Source organism: Drosophila obscura, unplaced genomic scaffold, assembly GCF_018151105.1.
Source record: "Drosophila obscura isolate BZ-5 IFL unplaced genomic scaffold, ASM1815110v1 contig_185, whole genome shotgun sequence".
Taxonomy (NCBI): domain Eukaryota; kingdom Metazoa; phylum Arthropoda; class Insecta; order Diptera; family Drosophilidae; genus Drosophila; species Drosophila obscura.
The window spans coordinates 227,490-246,247 of NW_024542773.1; the positions used below are offsets into that span (position 1 = coordinate 227,490).

General features: G+C 44.9%; 2 protein-coding genes across 4 annotated transcripts; one reads left to right on the forward strand and one right to left on the reverse strand.

Annotated features, from left to right (window-relative positions):
• Positions 1-9,705: 9,705 nt before the first annotated feature.
• LOC111071654 (nardilysin) lies at positions 9,706-13,847 on the reverse strand. Of its 2 annotated transcripts, XM_022363114.2 has the most exons (5): positions 13,748-13,847; positions 13,390-13,565; positions 11,566-13,320; positions 11,207-11,491; positions 9,706-11,140 (listed from the first exon to the last, which is right to left on the reverse strand). In XM_022363114.2, exons 2-5 carry the CDS (start codon positions 13,452-13,454, stop codon positions 9,979-9,981), a joined length of 3,267 nt encoding a protein of 1,088 aa, XP_022218806.2. In that variant the 5' UTR covers positions 13,455-13,565; positions 13,748-13,847; the 3' UTR covers positions 9,706-9,978. The 2 variants fall into 2 exon arrangements, with proteins under 2 accessions (XP_022218806.2, XP_022218805.2); XM_022363113.2 differs by lacking the exon at positions 13,748-13,847 and having other exon boundaries at positions 13,390-13,722.
• Positions 13,848-14,428: 581 nt separating this feature from the next.
• On the forward strand, positions 14,429-18,097 carry LOC111071655 (myotubularin-related protein 10-B). 2 transcript variants are annotated; one of them, XM_022363115.2, is made up of 2 exons: positions 14,429-14,734; positions 14,909-18,097. In XM_022363115.2, the coding sequence occupies exon 2, from the start codon at positions 15,072-15,074 to the stop codon at positions 17,568-17,570; it is 2,499 nt and encodes an 832-aa protein (XP_022218807.1). In that variant the 5' UTR covers positions 14,429-14,734; positions 14,909-15,071; the 3' UTR covers positions 17,571-18,097. The 2 variants fall into 2 exon arrangements, with proteins under 2 accessions (XP_022218807.1, XP_022218808.1); XM_022363116.2 differs by having other exon boundaries at positions 14,913-18,097.
• Positions 18,098-18,758: the final 661 nt, after the last annotated feature.

The window sequence follows — 18,758 nt, forward strand, 5'->3', positions numbered from 1 at the left end:
AATAAATGTGCACCGATCATATGAAGATATCATTTTTAAAATTTTAAAAAAGAAGAGAAGATTTAACTTACATGAATGGAGGGCCAATAGAATAGGTAAATCATATGAAGAAAATACTAAAAAGCCATTTATAAATGGTATACTTATTCAGAGAAATATAGGATTCACACCCAAAATGGGTTTAATAGATACAAAAACGGTGGATTCCACCGCAAACGTAATAAATAAAGTAGATGTAGAAAATAATGACTTCAAACTCATTACTATACTACTAATTATTATAACAATCATAATTACAGCAAATATGGTTTACAAATTATACAAATTGCACACGAAATGTATCAAGAAAAGATACCAAAGCAGGGCAACAGACCTTGACAAAATTTAACATATTCTTCAAAGGAATACATTATGAAATACAAATAAAAAAAAAAAAATATTATATATGTATTTTCGCATAAGGCAAGGAGAAAACTAGTTGAAACAGCATCTTGCTAGCTCAATGGCAAGCTGCCATCATAAAAGTATGTCTTCAAGACATAATAGATAATATTGATCCAGAATTCCAATTTAGGGTACAGGAAGTTATATCCAATCATAGGTCACCAATCAGCATTCCAAATGTGGAATTAAAATATATGGAAAAATTAAATTTAGCCGTCTCACACATGATTAATTATGATCTGTTGACAAAGTCACAAATATTGGCTTTAATCCCAAATTGCAAGAATCTATCAAGATTCGAAAATTCCCCATTTACGGGCTGTGTCCTTAGCCACAAAGTAGTGTGGAACAATGACCAAGACGATTTAGACGATATAGACCCATATGATCTATTTTAGATCAGGATACTACTACAGTACACTACAATATAAAAACACCACATGGCCTGGCTTACGATCTGCGCCTAAATTTGTACTCTTAGAGCAGAGTTCGATAAGTCGTATAAATGCTTAACGCAAAACAGACCTATTCAAAATAGTACGGTCATTAAACATACAACCAACCTAGTAGAAATCTACAATGAGATCAGAGAGCTTTTTCTTACAAACAAACATAGACTTTGTAACGAACCATGGTTCTACCCATGGCTCGTTACAAACAACTCCCACAGCGACACCTCCACGGTAGGCAGCAACCAAAATTCAACTAAGATATGCAGAACAGAAGAACCATGGCTCTAGCCACGGTTCTCCACCAATAGCGGTGTGTCAGCACCCCGGAAATAAAAATAGTCTTAAGCAACGCTCACAATTAATTAAGAACTCTCGACCAACAACTCTACACATTTTTGTCCACACAACAATTGTGACATTTCGCAATCGATGGTGCGCATGGTTTGCTTTATTTCACAATAAATCCAGCTAACATAAAATTATGAACCTACCGACCCCAAATTCCGGGATGCAGCCTCAGCAAAAACGCATAGCCCCACATTTATTGTCGTAATCATAAGTCAGCAAGAATTAATTATTTCCGGGTCTCAGGTGCGATCACCAGCTGCATAAAAGGGCCAAGATCGGCCGAAAGAGTAGGCAGTCCATCAGCCCAAACACAAGACACTGTACTACGCAGTCCCTCAGTCACACACCCAAGACACTGCATTAGGCAGTCCCTCAGCCCAAACACAAGACACTGCACTACCCAGTCCACCCGCTCCAAGGCCAAGTAACAAGATCCGCGGGTAATCCATCGTAAACAAGCCCACAAAGAATTAAGTAATAAAAATAGTAAACACCAGCAAAACCGAAAATCACGATTTTCTTGAAGTATTTTCGTCAGCAACAAAACGCTCCTCCGGTGTCCTACCTCTCTTTCGGTCAGATAAGGCCGCTCCAAACCTGAAAGTCACCTGCGATCTACAAATTGTCTTGTAGTGGACCCTGGACAGGCTGATGCTTACCTCAGCCTGAAATAGGAACCTCACAGATATACAATGGTTTCAAGCAACAGACATTTTCAAACATCTAAGAGAACGATTGGTTATCGTTAAAGAAAAGCTCAATTTGGACATACACATACCAACAATTCTCAACACGGACTTAGCAATCGGGATCAAGGCCAATAAGCCCCAGGCCCCCGAATATCAAAAATATTAGCATTATATCGGAAGACGATTCTCGATCATATCGATCGAACCTTCCAATAAACGACGACACCTCGTCAACTAGTGCAGCATCGAACAACCAACATAATCAAACCGTCACAATGGCAGACGAAACTGTAGCCCAACGGGCATATATCAAAGATATTTCGCACGCCATACCTGAATTCAATGGACAGAAACTTCATTTGCAACGTTCATAACAGCGATTAAATTAGTTAACCTAACAAATGCATTTTTTATCCGCAGGTTTTTCTGGGTACTTCATCTCTTGACAATAGTTGCGGCCCGCGTCACTGACTATTCCCATTCCCACTACATCCCCATTACAGATGGGACTGTACTAGTTTGGGAAGAGTTAGATTATATTAGACACATAGCCAACCTAACAGAATACAGCCGCATTGCCGACGAGACCCTAAGAATGACAGACCTTTTCCCAAGATCTCACATGAGAAAACTGCTGGAAGTCGACTCCAACCACGTCAAAGACATGCTGGCCGATATTGGTATTCACCATAGGCTGGCGAGGAGTCTAGACTTCCTAGGGACTGCCCTCAAGGTAGTGGCCGGTACGCCAGTCGCCTCTGACTTGGAGAACATTAGGGTTACGGAAACGCAGCTGCTACAATCGAACAATAGACAGATGGTAATTAATACAAAGGTGCAGAGCCAGATAAACACTCTCATCGATACCATTAATCAGATTCTTAGCACAGAAAAGAAAGAACACGTAAATTCAGCCCATTTGTACGAAACGCTATTAGCCCGAAATAGAATTCTTATTACAGAGTTAGGGAACCTAATGCCCCCACAATCACCTTGGCCAAGGCCAACTTGGTAAGCCCCTCCATTCTTGACCATGCTGACACAGAATCCATTCTCACCAATCAATTCACAGGGGTTTCAATTTTAAATCTGTTTAGAAGTATCAATCCAAAAATGTTATCCATTTTATTATAGGGTATCATCCTAGAGTAAGTTTAGCTTGTAAGAAAGTCATGCTATTCCCGCAACTAACGGAGAACATCGTAGCCGAGTGCGAAAGCGAGGTGTGGGCCGTTATGGGCTGCATCTCCACCACTGCCACTACCTTCTGCAAGAAGGAATGCGATGAACATCACGGAGCACCACAAGATCTTGAGCCTGCCTGCAGAATTGGAGACCACTGCACAGGAAGCGCTGCCCAAGCTGGGGGCACAGTTTTGAGTTTATCATTTTTGTATTGGATTTTTGTACTTCAGTTTTATTCTATTTCTGAACCGAGCCAGTGAGCCGGTAAATAAAGAATATGAAAACGTACGGGAAGAATTTAATTAATTTATACATAGACTACAAAATGGGCTGGTTCGGCTCTGATAAGAACCCCGCCAAGGACAATGCGGCCAACGTTGTAAATAACGTAAATAACAGCGACATAAGATCGCTGTGCCCGCTTGCTGCTTAGCTTGTACACAAAACATATCAGAATACTTAAGAAAAAAGATATAAGTAGGGCAAACGATCTTGATAGGATCTGAATTGCAAAAGAAAAACATTTTTTTTAACATTTTTAAAACGACTAAACATACCAAGAACCCAGTGAACGCCACAAATGGCGTTCGATAGGGTAATTGTGTTTACGATCGGTCCACTGTCTAGATCAGAGTGCAGTCACTTTAATCTGTGATTTAGCAAGATACATTGTTGCCATACCAATCAAGAAGAAAAGTGCAAAAACAGTAGCTAAGGCTATATTTGAAAACAATATTCTAAAGCACGGTCCAATGAAGACGTTCAATCCGGACCTGCTAACAGAATATAAAAATGCAATAATTGAAGATTTATGCAAAAACTTAAATATTCAAAGCATAACATCAACAGTAGGTACCAAACTGTAGGAGCCGTGGAGCGAAGCCACAGAACATTTAATGAGTTCATACGCTCATCTGTACATCTCAACTGATACAGCAGATTGGGATGTATGGCTACCATACATCGTTTATTGTTTTAACACCACCCCCTCTATGGCACATGATTTTTGTCAATATGAGTGAGTTTTCGGCAAGGCTTCCAACTTACCAATACATTTTAACAGCATAGATAGAACAGATCCCCTTAATGGTATATGTAGATGTTTATGCTAAAAAATAAAAATGTTGATTAGAACAAGAACCAGAACTAGATTAATATTAGAATAAAATAAACAAAAACAAAAACAAAAAATTAATTATGCTAAAAACTGTTTAAATTTCAAGTCGGGTTTTATTGAAAACTAATAGGACTGACTTCATGAGCAGCATAGATAACACTAACAAAATTTCCGAATTGATTCCCCATTCACAAGATATAGAACATGCCCAAAATGTATTGTCCGCTTTAATGAGACAAGTTAACTCCAGAAGAGTTCAACAATCCATAAAACCATAAACCATACAAAATCTTACACAATAAGTTTATTGCCCACTTGCCAAAACATTGCGCAAGATTTCCATAGCAAAGTACTCACAAAGTGAATTCCATTTGCTGCCCAAAACATGCGCCGAGAGTTGTAATTTTGAGGAACCGCTTGAACCACTTCAATCAACACCATCATCGCCCCACCCCGTCTTTGACGCAGCGACCGCGACAATGCGTCTTCGCGAAGTCCGCTCTTTTCAACTCCCACTATCGATCGCAATCGATATTGATTTCCCTCTGCCAACAATTCTGCCGCTTCCAACAATCGCTTTCTTTAAAACTTTATATTCTAGATTTAATCAGTGGATGTGTTATATTCAATAAAGGCACTGCGCCTGTAACCGAAAATTACAAAGAAGCTTTCCTCTCAAGAAGGATAAAATTAACTTACATCATAGGATGGCTAGAAGCTTAGATTTCTTGGGAACGGCATTGAGAGTTGTGGCAGGTACGCCTGATGCGTAGCACCTCGAAAAAATCGAAATAACTGAAGCTCAGCTTAAGGAATAAAAAAATATACAGGTATCGATTAATACAGAGGCACACAGGAAGGCAAATGAGAAAACGATTAAACACAGAATATAAATAATATTTAATGAAAGAAAAGAAAACATATTCCCTTCCCTCTTGCCATAAAAACATAAGAAAGAAGACAGAAATGCAAAGTGCCAACGAGTAGCTTTCCCACGGTTCCGGTGCACAGCGATCAGCTTACCTCGGACATTGGACACTTGTTGGGAGGCGATTGACCCAAGTAACCCTCCGTTACCGGGCAATCGACTCACACGCGCGAGCCAGTCAGCAGTCTGCAACTCCCCTTCCAGGGGATATTGGACACTGACTGGAGGCCTGTTGATTAGGTAACCCTCTGTTACCGATCAACCAGTCGCCACGCGCAGCTCATAATCGAACAATATTTGTATAATGCCCCCTTTCCCTCCCTTGATTTCAGCCAGCGAGTCCCGTCCCTGATAAAGTCCCCGCAAAAATTACAAATTTCTTGTAATTTTGGATCCCGGACAGGCTGATGCATATCCCAGCCTTGAATAAGTATCTTAAAAGTCGCACCCGATCAGGGACTTTAAGTGTTAACCCCAGAGGTCGGCCACATATTTATATTCAATGTGAAAGAACAAAATTTGAATTGGTGGTGGACCTGTAAAGGTTCAAGGATCAACAATCAACAAGTAAAAAAATTACTCAAGAAAATGAACAACAATGACAAACGATAAAGTAAGTATCAATGACACCATGGGAGAGCTAACATTAGCATAGCTCCAATTGGCAAAAGTCAAAGATCACGAGTAAACAGCACCCGTGATGATGTGCCAAGACCGTACCGGTACCCGGCTACCCACCAGCCGAACCTCCCCGTGCTACTCTGCAATCCACAGTTTCTTAGGAAAGCAGTTCTGCGGCTCACCTCCGAAAATGCAACATCAGCATTAGGCAGGCACATTGTATATTTACATACTCGTACATATATTTATGAACATACTGTAAATCTTGGTATAGATTTTGATTCGTAATAAAGTTCAGTTGAAAGATTTAATTTGATCGGCAACCAAGAAAAAACAACTGCGAAATTCCAACGCCAACAAGGAAACCACGATTAAATATTAGCTCGTGCAACTGGGCTAATTCGGTTTGCAACTGTTCCATTCTACATAGCCTCAAATCTTGCGGCCTGATTGGCTAGTGCGGCATCCACTTCCGCTGTGAGAGTTAGTGGCTAGGTCCATGTTGTCGGCTAATTTTTGAGGCGGCTGTCTGTCGTTGTCTGTCAATCGGAGACCCTCAAGAAGGGAATATGTATAAGCTATCCCTATCACTCATATGTTGCGATCTGCCAAGCTTAGCACCGCCCTACGCAATTTATAACACAGCGTTCCGTTGCACTAATCACGAGGCGCAAGAGAGGTTGGACTGTTTCGTTTTTCTTTGGTTTAAATATGTTTTTTCTTGACACAGGAATTTAAATGGACTGGCATAGAAAATATTCAAAAAAATGTACTTACATTTTGTTATGCTTAAAGTTGTGGCGTTGTTTAATAATAATTGCATGTTCATCCGGTTGAGCGAGGCCTTAGATGTTTCGGGCATCCTGGGCGTGTTGGGCGTGAAGCGAAGCTTCCTGCTTACTAATTGCGTTTAATGTTTAGGAATTCATCGAAATTAAACAATGATAATCGAAAGCAACAAATAGACTTACACAAGTGTCGAAAACAATGCCACATTCTCTGGCTATCATTTAAAAAAAACAGCACGCAATTTGGTGCACGCGTTGCGGAGATATCCGCTTACACACCGATTTTTTTCTACACATTTATAGTATAGATTGATCTTAATCAGCATCAATGGCCGAGTCGATATAGCCACGTCTGTCCGTCCTTTCCACCTTGCTGGGCGCCTAGTTCTCAGAGACTTTAAGACCTGGAGCAACCAAATTTTGTATCCAGACAGCTGTGAAGAATGAAGAAATTAATTTTCAGTGGCTTACCCGCTACCTTTCAGCGCTGCAGCGCTTACCCATTCTCTCTCTCTCTCTCTCTCGTTATCGCTAACACACTCTGTTTCGTGCAGTGCACTATGGGAGGGAAATTTGACCACCTTTTCTGGCCAAAACCCATTTTTCAAAAGTTGTTAAAATAATATATTTGTATCCCTATACATATATCCGAGTAACATTGGTCGTTAATGTTACGCAAACAAAAAGTTAACAGTGCGTACCACTGTTAAGTTAACAGCTGTCAAAGTCAGCTGTTTGTAAAAAGTGTTAAAAAGTTACAAATTCATCAATTTAAGTGCTTTCTTTACAATGGGTTCGATTCAGACAGGTATGCTATATATGTTTATGAGTTTGAACTGTAAAAATTGCCCTCATAATTATGTTTAATGTCACATTTTTTAAAAAGTATAAATTTGTGACAAAAATGTGTCTTTGAAAAGGCGTACAAGAAAAGTGTCCACTCGTGGAACCATATGAGTTAATGCATCTTGTAGAAAATTCCATTTTTATTCAAATGTATATCACGTTACTCTGCGCGTGGGTGCGTGTTCTCTGCAATCTTAACTTTTAGGGAAAAACATAAGGACAAACATAGACCGCGGCAGGGCGTGAGCACTAGGCTGGGCAGAAGGGACGCCGTTTGGATTTTACTCCTCTTTCGAGGGTAGCGAAACCATTTCACCAAATTTAAAAAATACAAATGCCAAAGAAAACTAGAGCGCTTTGGGTCTGCTTTTGCCATCGTGCAAAATAAAAAATGGGCAAACATATGTTTGTATGTAAAGTATACAAGAAAAGAGAACAGAATTGCAGCCGGCTTTTTTCAAAGGAATATCGTGCCCGAAACTTGCTTCGTATGTGTATAACAAGGTATTTCTATTTTTTTTCAAGTAGCAATTAAAAACATAACTGATAACGGGGAAAACTCAAGAAGTTGCAAGCAGCATGAGGTGACAAAATATATCACTTTAAAACAAGTTACAGATCAGAAACGGAGTGCCGACCGGATGTCATATATAACTGCAGAAGTAACTGATTAATGACAGCTATCGAATGGTATGCAAGATGTTTTGGCAATGGAAAACGGCATTTTCAGGCCATATTATCCAACTTATTCAGCCAGTACAGATAATTTAAGCTACGGTTAGTTTTAATTTCTTGATTAAATATTTTTTTATTTAATTTGGCTAGCAACTTCTAAAAAATAAGAAATCGGTCAAGGTGATAAAAGAGTTGTACCTGAAAGAAAAATAATGATTCAAGGCTGTGGTGAGCTGTCTCGAATCGTTCAACAAAAAGTTAAATTTTTGGCCCAGCAAATAATTGCAATGCCTTTTTGCCCGCTCTTGGCACGCAGCAGAGTAAGCGATCACAAACCAAGGACAATCTGATTACCAAGTCAGTTGCCATTGAATTTGGCTGCAAACCTTTCGCTCCATTCTGAGGACGACTGTTATCGAGCGAAAATCCATTTTTACCAATGACTGCGACAGATCATAAAAACTTGGAACAAATTCAAGGGAAATAATAGAAAACTGACGCTTGAAAATTGAGCTGAAATAGTTAGGCATAGCTGTTTCGGAGCTGGCTGAAGATCAATTCGAATATTCATGGATGATAGAGCTCGAAAGGAACTCCTGAGGATTAACGTGGTGTGGCAGTAAACATATTACATATTTACAATAAAATGTTAATTAAAAGGTATCCCGGTTAAAATGCATGGAAAAGCAACTAACCCCGAAATCATACCCAACGATATGTAAAAAAATGATTTTTAGATTCAAGCAGAAAAAAATTAAAATGTGATTTTGATTAAAAAACAAAGAGTTGCCAAAAAATTAATCAAAAAAAAGTTGTCGTTTAGAAGTAATAATACGTTTAAAAGCTGGTCATGGTAAAGCTGGCTGGGGGGGATATACATCTATGTGCACAAAAGGGTGGAAACATAAAAATATTTGTACTCACTGAGTACCAGGTATTAAAGTAGTGGAGCGGCTTTAGATGTGCTCCCCTCGTTTTTTATTGTAATATTTTGGTTTTTGTTTTTCATTGGCATTTTGGTGGAATTTTTTTTGCAGAATTTTCCAATACGAATTTTTTATTTTTTGCGTGTTTTTACACTTTTTCTGTATTATTTACTGCGGCGTTCACTCGCGTTCACTGTTGGCTCTTTAAATGTTTAAAAGTTTTAAGATTTAAACACGATAGGCGCCAATTAATTAAATGTTACCCGTATTATTCCAGCCGAGACGTGGGCAAACGGCAATGACAGAACGAGAAACGTTTTTATTTTGTATTTACCGGCGCGGCACGACTGGCGTGGTTGAAAATCAGATTAATTCTAAAATACAGAAATGAAGTATGAAAATGATATACATGAGACTGCCCCTCAGCTTGAGCTGCGCTGCCCGTGCGGCGGTCCCTCATTCTGTCGTGTCAGCGCTTTGTCCAGGCGCTCCGTAGTACCGGCGTATGTTTACGCGACAATGTAAATTGATGCCGCCCATCCACTCGAGTGCTGGCATCAGCGTTCTTCCACTTTGGAATTCCGCTCATACCCTGCAGCTGGTGGGGAGTGTTAACTTGTATATATGTACATGTGTATATCTTCATAGGGTCGAAGCTGAAGGAAATAGGAAACCACACCAGCAGATTTCACTTTTAGATTTAATTGTTTATTCATACAATATATAAAGTTTTGGTTACTCTATTCATTTCAATTGGAAAATGATCGTCTGAGGTGTTCCATACTTGAAACAAAATGCATTTTAACTTGTCTCCATGTGGGTTGTGTTGATTGCGCTGGTAGAAGGTGAAGACTCCCGTCTGGCATTGGGAGTGGCGCCGATGAACTGACTGACTTGTCCGACTTGGTCCGGGTCTAGGTCCGAGAGAGGTTGTGGGTGTTGCGTACGGTATGTCCGGCTCACGTATTGCTTAAAGCGTCTTCGATGCGAGCGGTTCGACTGCTTTCCTCGCCTCCCTGAATCGCCTTTCGCGTGGGGTAGACCTCGAGGCCGCTCTTGAACTTTGAGATGTCTACAATTGAGGTGATATCACCGTCCTTTGGCAGGAACACGATGTTCATCTTATTGGCCAGGGCCTCGAATAGTTGGTCGTCGTCCTCGGCCATTTCGGCGTCACCGTCCCCGTCCTCGTCGCTCGGCTCCCCTTCAGCATCCTTGGGCCCGTGGTCACCGGCCACCGTCTTGACATTCTCGTCCAAAACAGCCACCAGAGTCTCGTTCATATCCACTGGACGATGCCCAATGACCTGCACCGATAGCTTGCGCAAGTTGGTGGCATCCGTTTCGATGAGGAAGCTAATGATGTCCTCCTTGTTTAGGGTGCGTAGTACATCGACCTGCCTGCGATTACGATCGAAGAGGTAGTCCCCGTTAAGGATCTCCTCCCAGTTGCGTCCCATCTCCGTGGACAGGGCCATATCGGCGACCAGCTTCAGCTTGATCAGAGATTCCCTGGTGCTAACGTAGTCGTCCATTGGCATTTTCCTGAGGATTTGCAGCATCTTGAGGCGGAACGCTTCGATGCGCTCCTCAACATAACTGGCCGTTGTCTTCGTCTCCTGCGAATTCACCATTATGGAGTAGCCGGCGATGCCGTAATTGACGCGTACTGTGGCGCCCACATGGTAGCCCAGCTGCTCCTTAGTCCGGAGATGATCGAAGAGCGGCTCATCGACGAACATCATCATCAGGTCGAGAATGCTCTCCACGCGCACCGAGTTCGGTCCGATTTGATAGAAGTTCGTGATCACAGTATTCGTGTCGCTGCTATTGAGGGCATGGCAACGGATGGTGTGGCTGCCCAGCGGCAGTTGCACTGTGCGATCCTCGACATATTGACGCTCCTTAATGTTCTGGCAGTTGAGGCGACTGAGCACCGCATTCAGCACATTGTGGGCCGACTCTTCCGTGTAGTTGCCCTGAATGAGGGCCTGGACATACAGCTCCTGCGGGAACTTCTGAGCAAATCCCTTCAGATCCGCTAGACTGATGTCATTGAGCGACTTGTACTTGTCGATTGTCAGCCAGCGAATGTGCTCCAGTACACACAGGCGGATATCCCTAGGGAAGATAATAAATGTGTGATTTTGGGCCCATAGAAAAGAGAGAGACAGAGCGACATCTTACCGGTTGAGGGCACGCGGCTTGATCAGGTTATTGAAGTAGGCCTTGCGCTGATTTTTAATGAAGGCTGTCATGATGCTCTCATCCAGGGTGTCGGCCACATTGACCATGCCTTGGGCAATGGCCTCCACAATCAGATGGAGCTTCTCGTTGTAGCCGCTCACCTTCAGCAGCAAACCCTTCTCCCCGGCACTGAAGCTGTAGCTCAGCCCGGCACTGGTCGCCGGATACAGTTCCTCGCAAACATTGAATTTGACTAACTCTTCGTACAAGGCGCACATGGCATCACTGCGAAAAGGAAGGGCAGGAGTGTCAGAGATTAAATGGCAAGAGTGAAAAGCAGAGGGGGGGGGTGGGGTTACTTCTTGGCACTCTGCCGTTGCAGAGGTGAGATGAAGTAGAAGGCCATGTAGGCCTCGGGCAGCTCAAATTTGTCATCCTGTCGGAACCACAGCTCACACGTGTCAGTCTTGAGCAGCTTCTTGGGATAGGCGGGCAGATCGGGCTTGCCTTTGCCGCTCCCGAACAGCTTGAAGTCGTGGGCGACAAAGCGATTGGGCTCGGGCAGGAAGAGCTGCTCCATGGGCTTCGAATCGGTCCACAACTGCTTCCACTTGGCTGGCATTGGCACAGTGGTGTACTCGGTGCCGAACCACGCCTCCTGCTTGTCGTAGGTTATGCCCTCGTACTTGTCCTGCGAGGTGATCATAAGATTGAACTTGAAATCGTTGAGGTGTCCGATCAACTCATTGAGATGCTGCTCATCGTAGTTGTAGTAGAGCTCCTTGCCCGTCAGCACATCCTTGGACGGATAGTACTTGCTGTTGAAGACCAGCTCCTGGACATTGTCGAAGGCTGGACGCTGCGCCTGAAACCGAAAATTCGTCTCCTCAATGGCCTGCTGCTCTTCGTACAGTCGACGCAGGGAGCCGCAGTTGGAGAAGAGCTTCACATAGGCAAAGGTGGCGGCCAGCACCTCATCGATGTGCTTGAATCCCTCGTCTGTCAGGTAGATGCACACATTGAACAAGGAGTACATGGTGTTCAGATCGAAACCGTTCTCGTCTATGCCAGCTATCAGCTGGAGGGCCCACAGGCGTCGCCGCAAGTAGGCGCACAGACTGCCCTTGCCTTCGTAGCCGAGCAGGTAGGAGAGGAACTGGTCGGGCTTGCTGCGGTAGTACTGACGGACACTGGGCAGCACCCAGGTCAGCTCCACCTTGCACTCGTTCTCCACAGGCTTCACGAAGAACACTTGCTCGTGGAATTCCGGACGGAAGGCTTGCCGATAATCGAACTTGGTCAGATCCGGCGCCTTGCTATCGTTGCGGACTATTTCCGCAAAGTGCCGCACCACCATTGCCTCCAGCTCCTCAAGGGGCAGGCGTGCCTGCAGGCAGACGTACATTCGGTTAGCCGAATAGTGCTCCCGCCGGATCTCGTGCAATACCTTGTACAGCGCATCGTCGTCAACGTTGTCCTTGAGAGTCTTCAAGTTGCCCCAGGTGAAGGTGCCATGCGGAAAGTTTTCGGTGGCCAGGCTGGCCAGCAGTTGGTCGCGACGAGTCTCATCATCTTGGGCTATCTGCTGGAACTCGGAGTCGACGGAAACGCGCTCGCGCTGCATGGCCTCCTGCTTCATCAGCGGATGCTTCAGCAAGGCTGTGAAGTAGTCCAGGCTCGAGTCCAAGTGTTTCTCGGCCACCTCAAAGTAGAACAGCGTGTCCTCGCAGTCGGTGTTGGCGTTGCTGAAGCCGCCACATTTCTTAACGTGCGCATCGAAGATATTCTCCTCCGGATACTTTTCGCTGCCCATGAAGATCATGTGCTCCAGAAAGTGGGCCAGGCCCTGATAATTACGCGGCTCAGCGAACGAACCGTAGTCAACCATCAAGGCACAGGCGGCCAACTTCTCGTCGCCCGTTTCGCTGCTTGCTTGGCTCCCACTCTCCGAGCTTAACGAATTGGTTTCGCTGCTGGAATCGGAGGAGCTGCTGCTTGATTCGCTCAGCTTTTCCCCCTCCTCCGACGACTCGGTGCTGCTGATGCCATCATCGGGCACTGGACTGGGGTCCGAGACGATCAAAGCGTGCAGACCATTGCCCAACACAAGGGATCTACAAAGGCACGCGGGATCAATTGAGGATGGAACCTGTCCGTTCGTCACGTCTCCAAATTTCACTTACTTGTACAATTTCTTGTCGTTCTCAGACTTATCGGGCACATCCAGATACGTCACTTGGTCCGCCATTCCAGTGTATGTTCGAGGTTGCCACGGAGCTCGACTGTCGGTTCTTAATAATTGAGTGGTCTCGTCGACTCTGTGTCGTGGTCGTGGTTGCTGCTGCGGTTGGAAATGGCACTGAAAATTTGTTGAATAGTGTCCGACGATATAATTTAGAAATTTTATTTTATCTGTGAAGTGACGCGGCCAAAACATTCAATTGTATGCTTGACAATAAATTTTGACTGCCACCGCTTCCTTTTTGTTCTAGTTTCTAGTTCCCCGAATGCTTATTTGGCTTTTGCGGTCAAGCCGCCTACCTCGTTCTGTTGGGTGTTGTGTGTGTTGGGTATTTGTAGGCCGGAGGGGGGGCAGCAGCAAGCAAAATCAGACAAACCGCCAGCCACGATGTGGGGTAGGGCTGCAAGACCATCGATGGCACTATCGATAATATCGATGGTTTTGGAACTGTATGTAGATCGATGGTTTTTTTGACCACCAATAAATCATTGAGCGCTGATCAAGTTGTCCTGGTGAACGCGACCATTGCGTTTATTTTATTTTTTGTTTACCAAGTTTAACAGTTTTTAAACTAATTAAAATGTTTTCGATGGTAATTTCCCTATATCGATGTTTTAAAGCATCGATGGTTTTTCAGTCCACATTGTGGGAAGGTAGAGATGGCATAGTGATAATCAAGCTATCGATACCTAGGGCTACAATGAAAATCGTGATTTTGGCAATAATTTAAAAATTATTATTAAATTATTATCCCTTTAGTATTGCGTTATGTTAGGTCGCATTAAATTAGGTATGTATTTCTTCTGGCTTTATAAGTAATGGAATGCAAATATACTATGTTTTAAACACCATATCCACAAATTGTATACACATGTTCCTTATTTCTGATAAAATAATGCGATATTCATGCTAGGATTGTTGAAATATGGTCACTTCAAATATTATTCATAACGCTGTTATTAGCTCACTATCCACGCACGGTCCCACTATCCTAAAGTGCATTAGGTATGAGTGTCATGCGTGTGTGCGCTTGTGTGTGTGTGTGCGTACGTGTTAGTAGCGTGCAATTGTAGCGACAACGAAAATAAACGAATAAATAAATGCATATTAAAGACGTATCTTATGTGCATATGAGTACAGCATCTATCGGAAAGATGACCAGCTAATTGATAAAGGTATAGCACACTCCCACACCCACACCGTCACCCAAACCGATCGCTGGAAACGAGAAACACCTAGAGCGGCCGCACACACACATCGAAGAGCTGGTGGTGGTAATCGGAACGGTAAGTTCGACTGATAAACTTATCACACAACGATAATTCTAATTTCGTCTATATTCTCTCTCTCTCCCACTCCATCTTTCTAAATTTCCTGTGTATCACCCTCCCGCTCCCGCTGTCTGTGGCTTTTGTGTATTTTATATTATTATTATTTTTTTTTTTTTATGTGTGGCACAGGAAGAGAGCTGAGTGCTGAGTAGCGGTAAAAATTCGAAATCCGGAACGGAACGAGGCCCAGACAGACAGGAAATAACAAGTAATTGAATATTCAAGAGACGTGCCGTGCCGTGGGCCAGCAGCAACCACCACAGCAACAATTGCCAGGGCAGCAAATTGGACGATGGCCACTGGCGGCGGCAGCAGCGAGATGCCAGACCATCGGAAGCGGAACACCTTCACCAGCTATGTGGCCCCATTGCCGGGCGATATGCGCGCCACGGCGGACACGAACGAATGGTGCCTGCCCAGCGACCTTAGGGACGTGCATCTGGCCCGGCCCCGGCTGCTGCAGGGCGAACAGATTGTGGCCTCGGCCCCTGCATACATGTACTCGCCCATCGACCCCATGGACAGTGGCAGTGGCAGCAACAGTGGTGGTGGTGGTGGTGGTGCCAACTGCGAGTCCAATCCGCCGCATAAGGAGGCCACCTTCGGACTGCTGAGCGTGACCAACTTCAAGTTAGCCTTTGTGCCTTTACATGCCAGACGACCGACGGCAGTGGCGCCCCTGTGCGACCTGTATCAGGAGAACCTCTATCTGGGGCGGAACGATGTGACGCTGAACAACATCGACCAGATCTACACCATCGCGGAGCTGGGCAGGGCGGCCAGTGCGCTGCAGGCGGCGCGCATGGCTAGCAACAGCAGCCGCCGGAAGAAGCTGGAGCCCTTCAAGCAGCAGACGATCAATGGACGGATTGCCGCGTTGCACATCATCTGCAAGAACTTTCGGCTGCTCAAGTTCGCCTTCCAGCAGCAGGACTCCAAGCTGAGCGGAGTCAGCGATCACGGCAAGCTGATAGCATCGGCCTTGGTGCGCTTCGCATATCCGATGCGGCACGATCTGAGCTTTGCGTATGCCTACCGTGAGCCGTACTATTCCACACTGGGCGCCTCGGGAGTCAGCATGTACGCGACAAAGAACGACTGGGCGCGGGAGCTGATCCGCTGCGGTGCCACTGAGTGGCAGGTGGTGAGTAGCAGCAGTGTCCAGCTGCTGCAGAATCCCCTGCAGGCGGGCAAGTACTCCGTGCCGCCGCACTTTGTTATACCCAAGTGCTGCAGCGTCGAGCGTTTCCTGGACCTGTCGCGTGCCTTCTGCGACTCCCGGGCCGCCTTCTGGGTGTACAGCTACGGCAGCAGTGCCGCCTCCCTGGTGCGCCTGGCCGAGCTGCAGCCAGCGGCCCAGCAGGACACCAAGGTGGAGAACATCATGCTGGAGCTGGTGCGCAAGTGTGACGAGCGTAAGCAGCTGAAGCTGCTGCAGCTAACGGATCGTCTGCCCAGCACACAGGACGTCCTGCGGGCCTACCAGAAGCTGAGGCGCCTCTGCACGCCGGAGACGCCCGAGAAGTTCATGCTGCAGGACGACAAGTACCTGGGGCTGCTGGAGAAGACCAACTGGCTGTTCTATGTCTCTCTGTGTCTGCGCTTCTCCAGCGAGGCGGCGGCCACCCTGCGCTCTTCCATCACTTGTGTTCTCCAGGAGTCCAACGGCCGGGACCTGTGCTGTGTGATCAGCAGCCTGACCCAGCTGCTACTCGATCCGCACTTCCGCAGCATCGATGGCTTCCAGTCGCTGGTGCAGAAGGAGTGGATCGCCCTCGAGCATCCCTTCCAGCGTCGGCTCGGACATGTCTACGCGGCGACCAATGGCGGCGAGCATGTCCTCGAGAGCGAACAGAGCCCCGTCTTTCTGCTCTTCCTCGACTGCGTGTGGCAGCTGCTGCAGCAGTTCCCAGACGAGTTCGAGTTCTCGCAGACATATCTGACGACCCTGTGGGACGCCTGCTTCATGCCCATTTTCGACACGTTCCAGTTCGACAACCAGGTGCAGCGGGCGCGTGCCGTCAAGGATTCGCCGCTGGTCTTGCGTCCCGTCTGGGACTGGAGCGAGCAGTTCACCGACAAGGACAAGATGTTCTTCAGTAATCCGCTCTACCAGCGTCAGAGGAACGAGACAATGTCGCACTCATCTTCGGCGGGCCTTCAGAATCGACGCTCCCTGGCTGTGGGCCAGAAGGGATTGGCTGCATCGACGCCGTCGCGCAACACCATCAATCCGCAGCTGTTTGCAACGCATTCATCGGTGCCGCAGGACCGGTACCTGATGCCGGCGCACCGTATCTTCGATCTGGCCGTGTGGGATCAGTGCTACTTTCGGTGGCTGCCCGTCCTCGACATCCGAGGCGGCGGCCAGGCCCAGGTTGATCTCTTCCATCGCCTGCTGCTTGGCAACATTGCCAAGGTGCAGCGTTGCCTGGAGCTCCAGAGCTTCGACGATCTGCCCGATGCCTATTACGAGGCCACCGGGGAGCAGAGGCCCAATCAACAGCAGACCAGCACCCAAGGCGGTGGTGCGCCAGATTTTGACCATGATGGAGAGCCCATTGAGTACGTGGACGGGGTGGAGAGGCGACGCAAACCGAAGGCTGCCACACCGACGAACAGCCTCAACTCGGTCGGGGGCTCCTTGCAGCTATCGACGCTCTCCTCGTTCTTCCCGTTCGGCAATCCGATTGCCGGAGATGCGCCCCACCAGCTCTACGACATTCTGAGCAGCAGCACGGAACTCTTGCTGGACACCTCGTCCATTCTGGACAGGTCGTCGATTGTGTGAGCGGCCAGCCGTCTGCTTAACCCTTGTGCGGGCACCGTACTCCTCCACTCACGCACAACCCCCCCAATCGCAGCCGCATTTGTAGGCAGGCAACTAAGAGCAGAACGGACTTTGGATCGGATCCTAATCCATATAACCTACCCCTCCCACCCCTCCCCTCCACTGATGTATACATTGTTCCAATCCGCTGTTTACTTTCAAAGCTGAACTTTAGAAGTATTAAACACAAAAACCACTAACAAGAAACTAACTTTTTTACATATGGCATATCGCTTTTAACAAATTTGATTATTGTTAACTAATAAGCAAGTTATCGCATAAGTTTTTTTTTTTTACTATAATTATTATTATTATTATTACTACTTCCTACGTTTCGCAGACCACATAGAACCAGCAACAAGCAGTGGCTATAAATATATGGCGGCATCGTTATGCATAGGGAGTACCATATAATACCATATAACAAACGACGAGCAATCGACATAAAAAAAATACGAAAAATATAGAAACGAAACGAAACGAAACAAAACAAAAAACCAACTAAATCAATATGTATTATATTGTATGTAATTAAATATATTATATCGTTTAAATCTTATCTATATATATGTATATTTAAAATAAATCAAAATTGTGACAAAAAATCAAATGTGGAAATTTTTGCTTCAATTAATGTTATTTTTTATATTCCTTATCGAATATAGAAATTTAATTTTCCTTTTCATATTGCTTATCAAATTTAATATATTCAAAATTACTTTGGAGCTCAGAAAGATACATATATTATTTTTTGTTTATACTTTTAGACAAACTTTTGTGTTATTATTGAAAGCATTTTGGTAAATAGATTCAAGAGATCTTGTGGAATATTTGATAATATGAATATTGAATCAATCACAAATGGAATCCACTTGATATGTGCCACCGATTTGAGGATACAAAAAATATGTGCGTATGTATGTATATTGCAGGCATTTTCTGTTAATTCTTAATTTTTGTAATATTTACCGCTTTGTAAGAGAAATAATTTGCATTTAATTTATTAACTTAAATATTTTATACAAATATATAATTAAGGAATTATGTAATATGTAACTAGATGTGTTAAATATATAATATAAAATTGATTATTAATTAAAAATACATATGCCTACCAGAATATGATTAATACCTACAAACTCCAGTGGT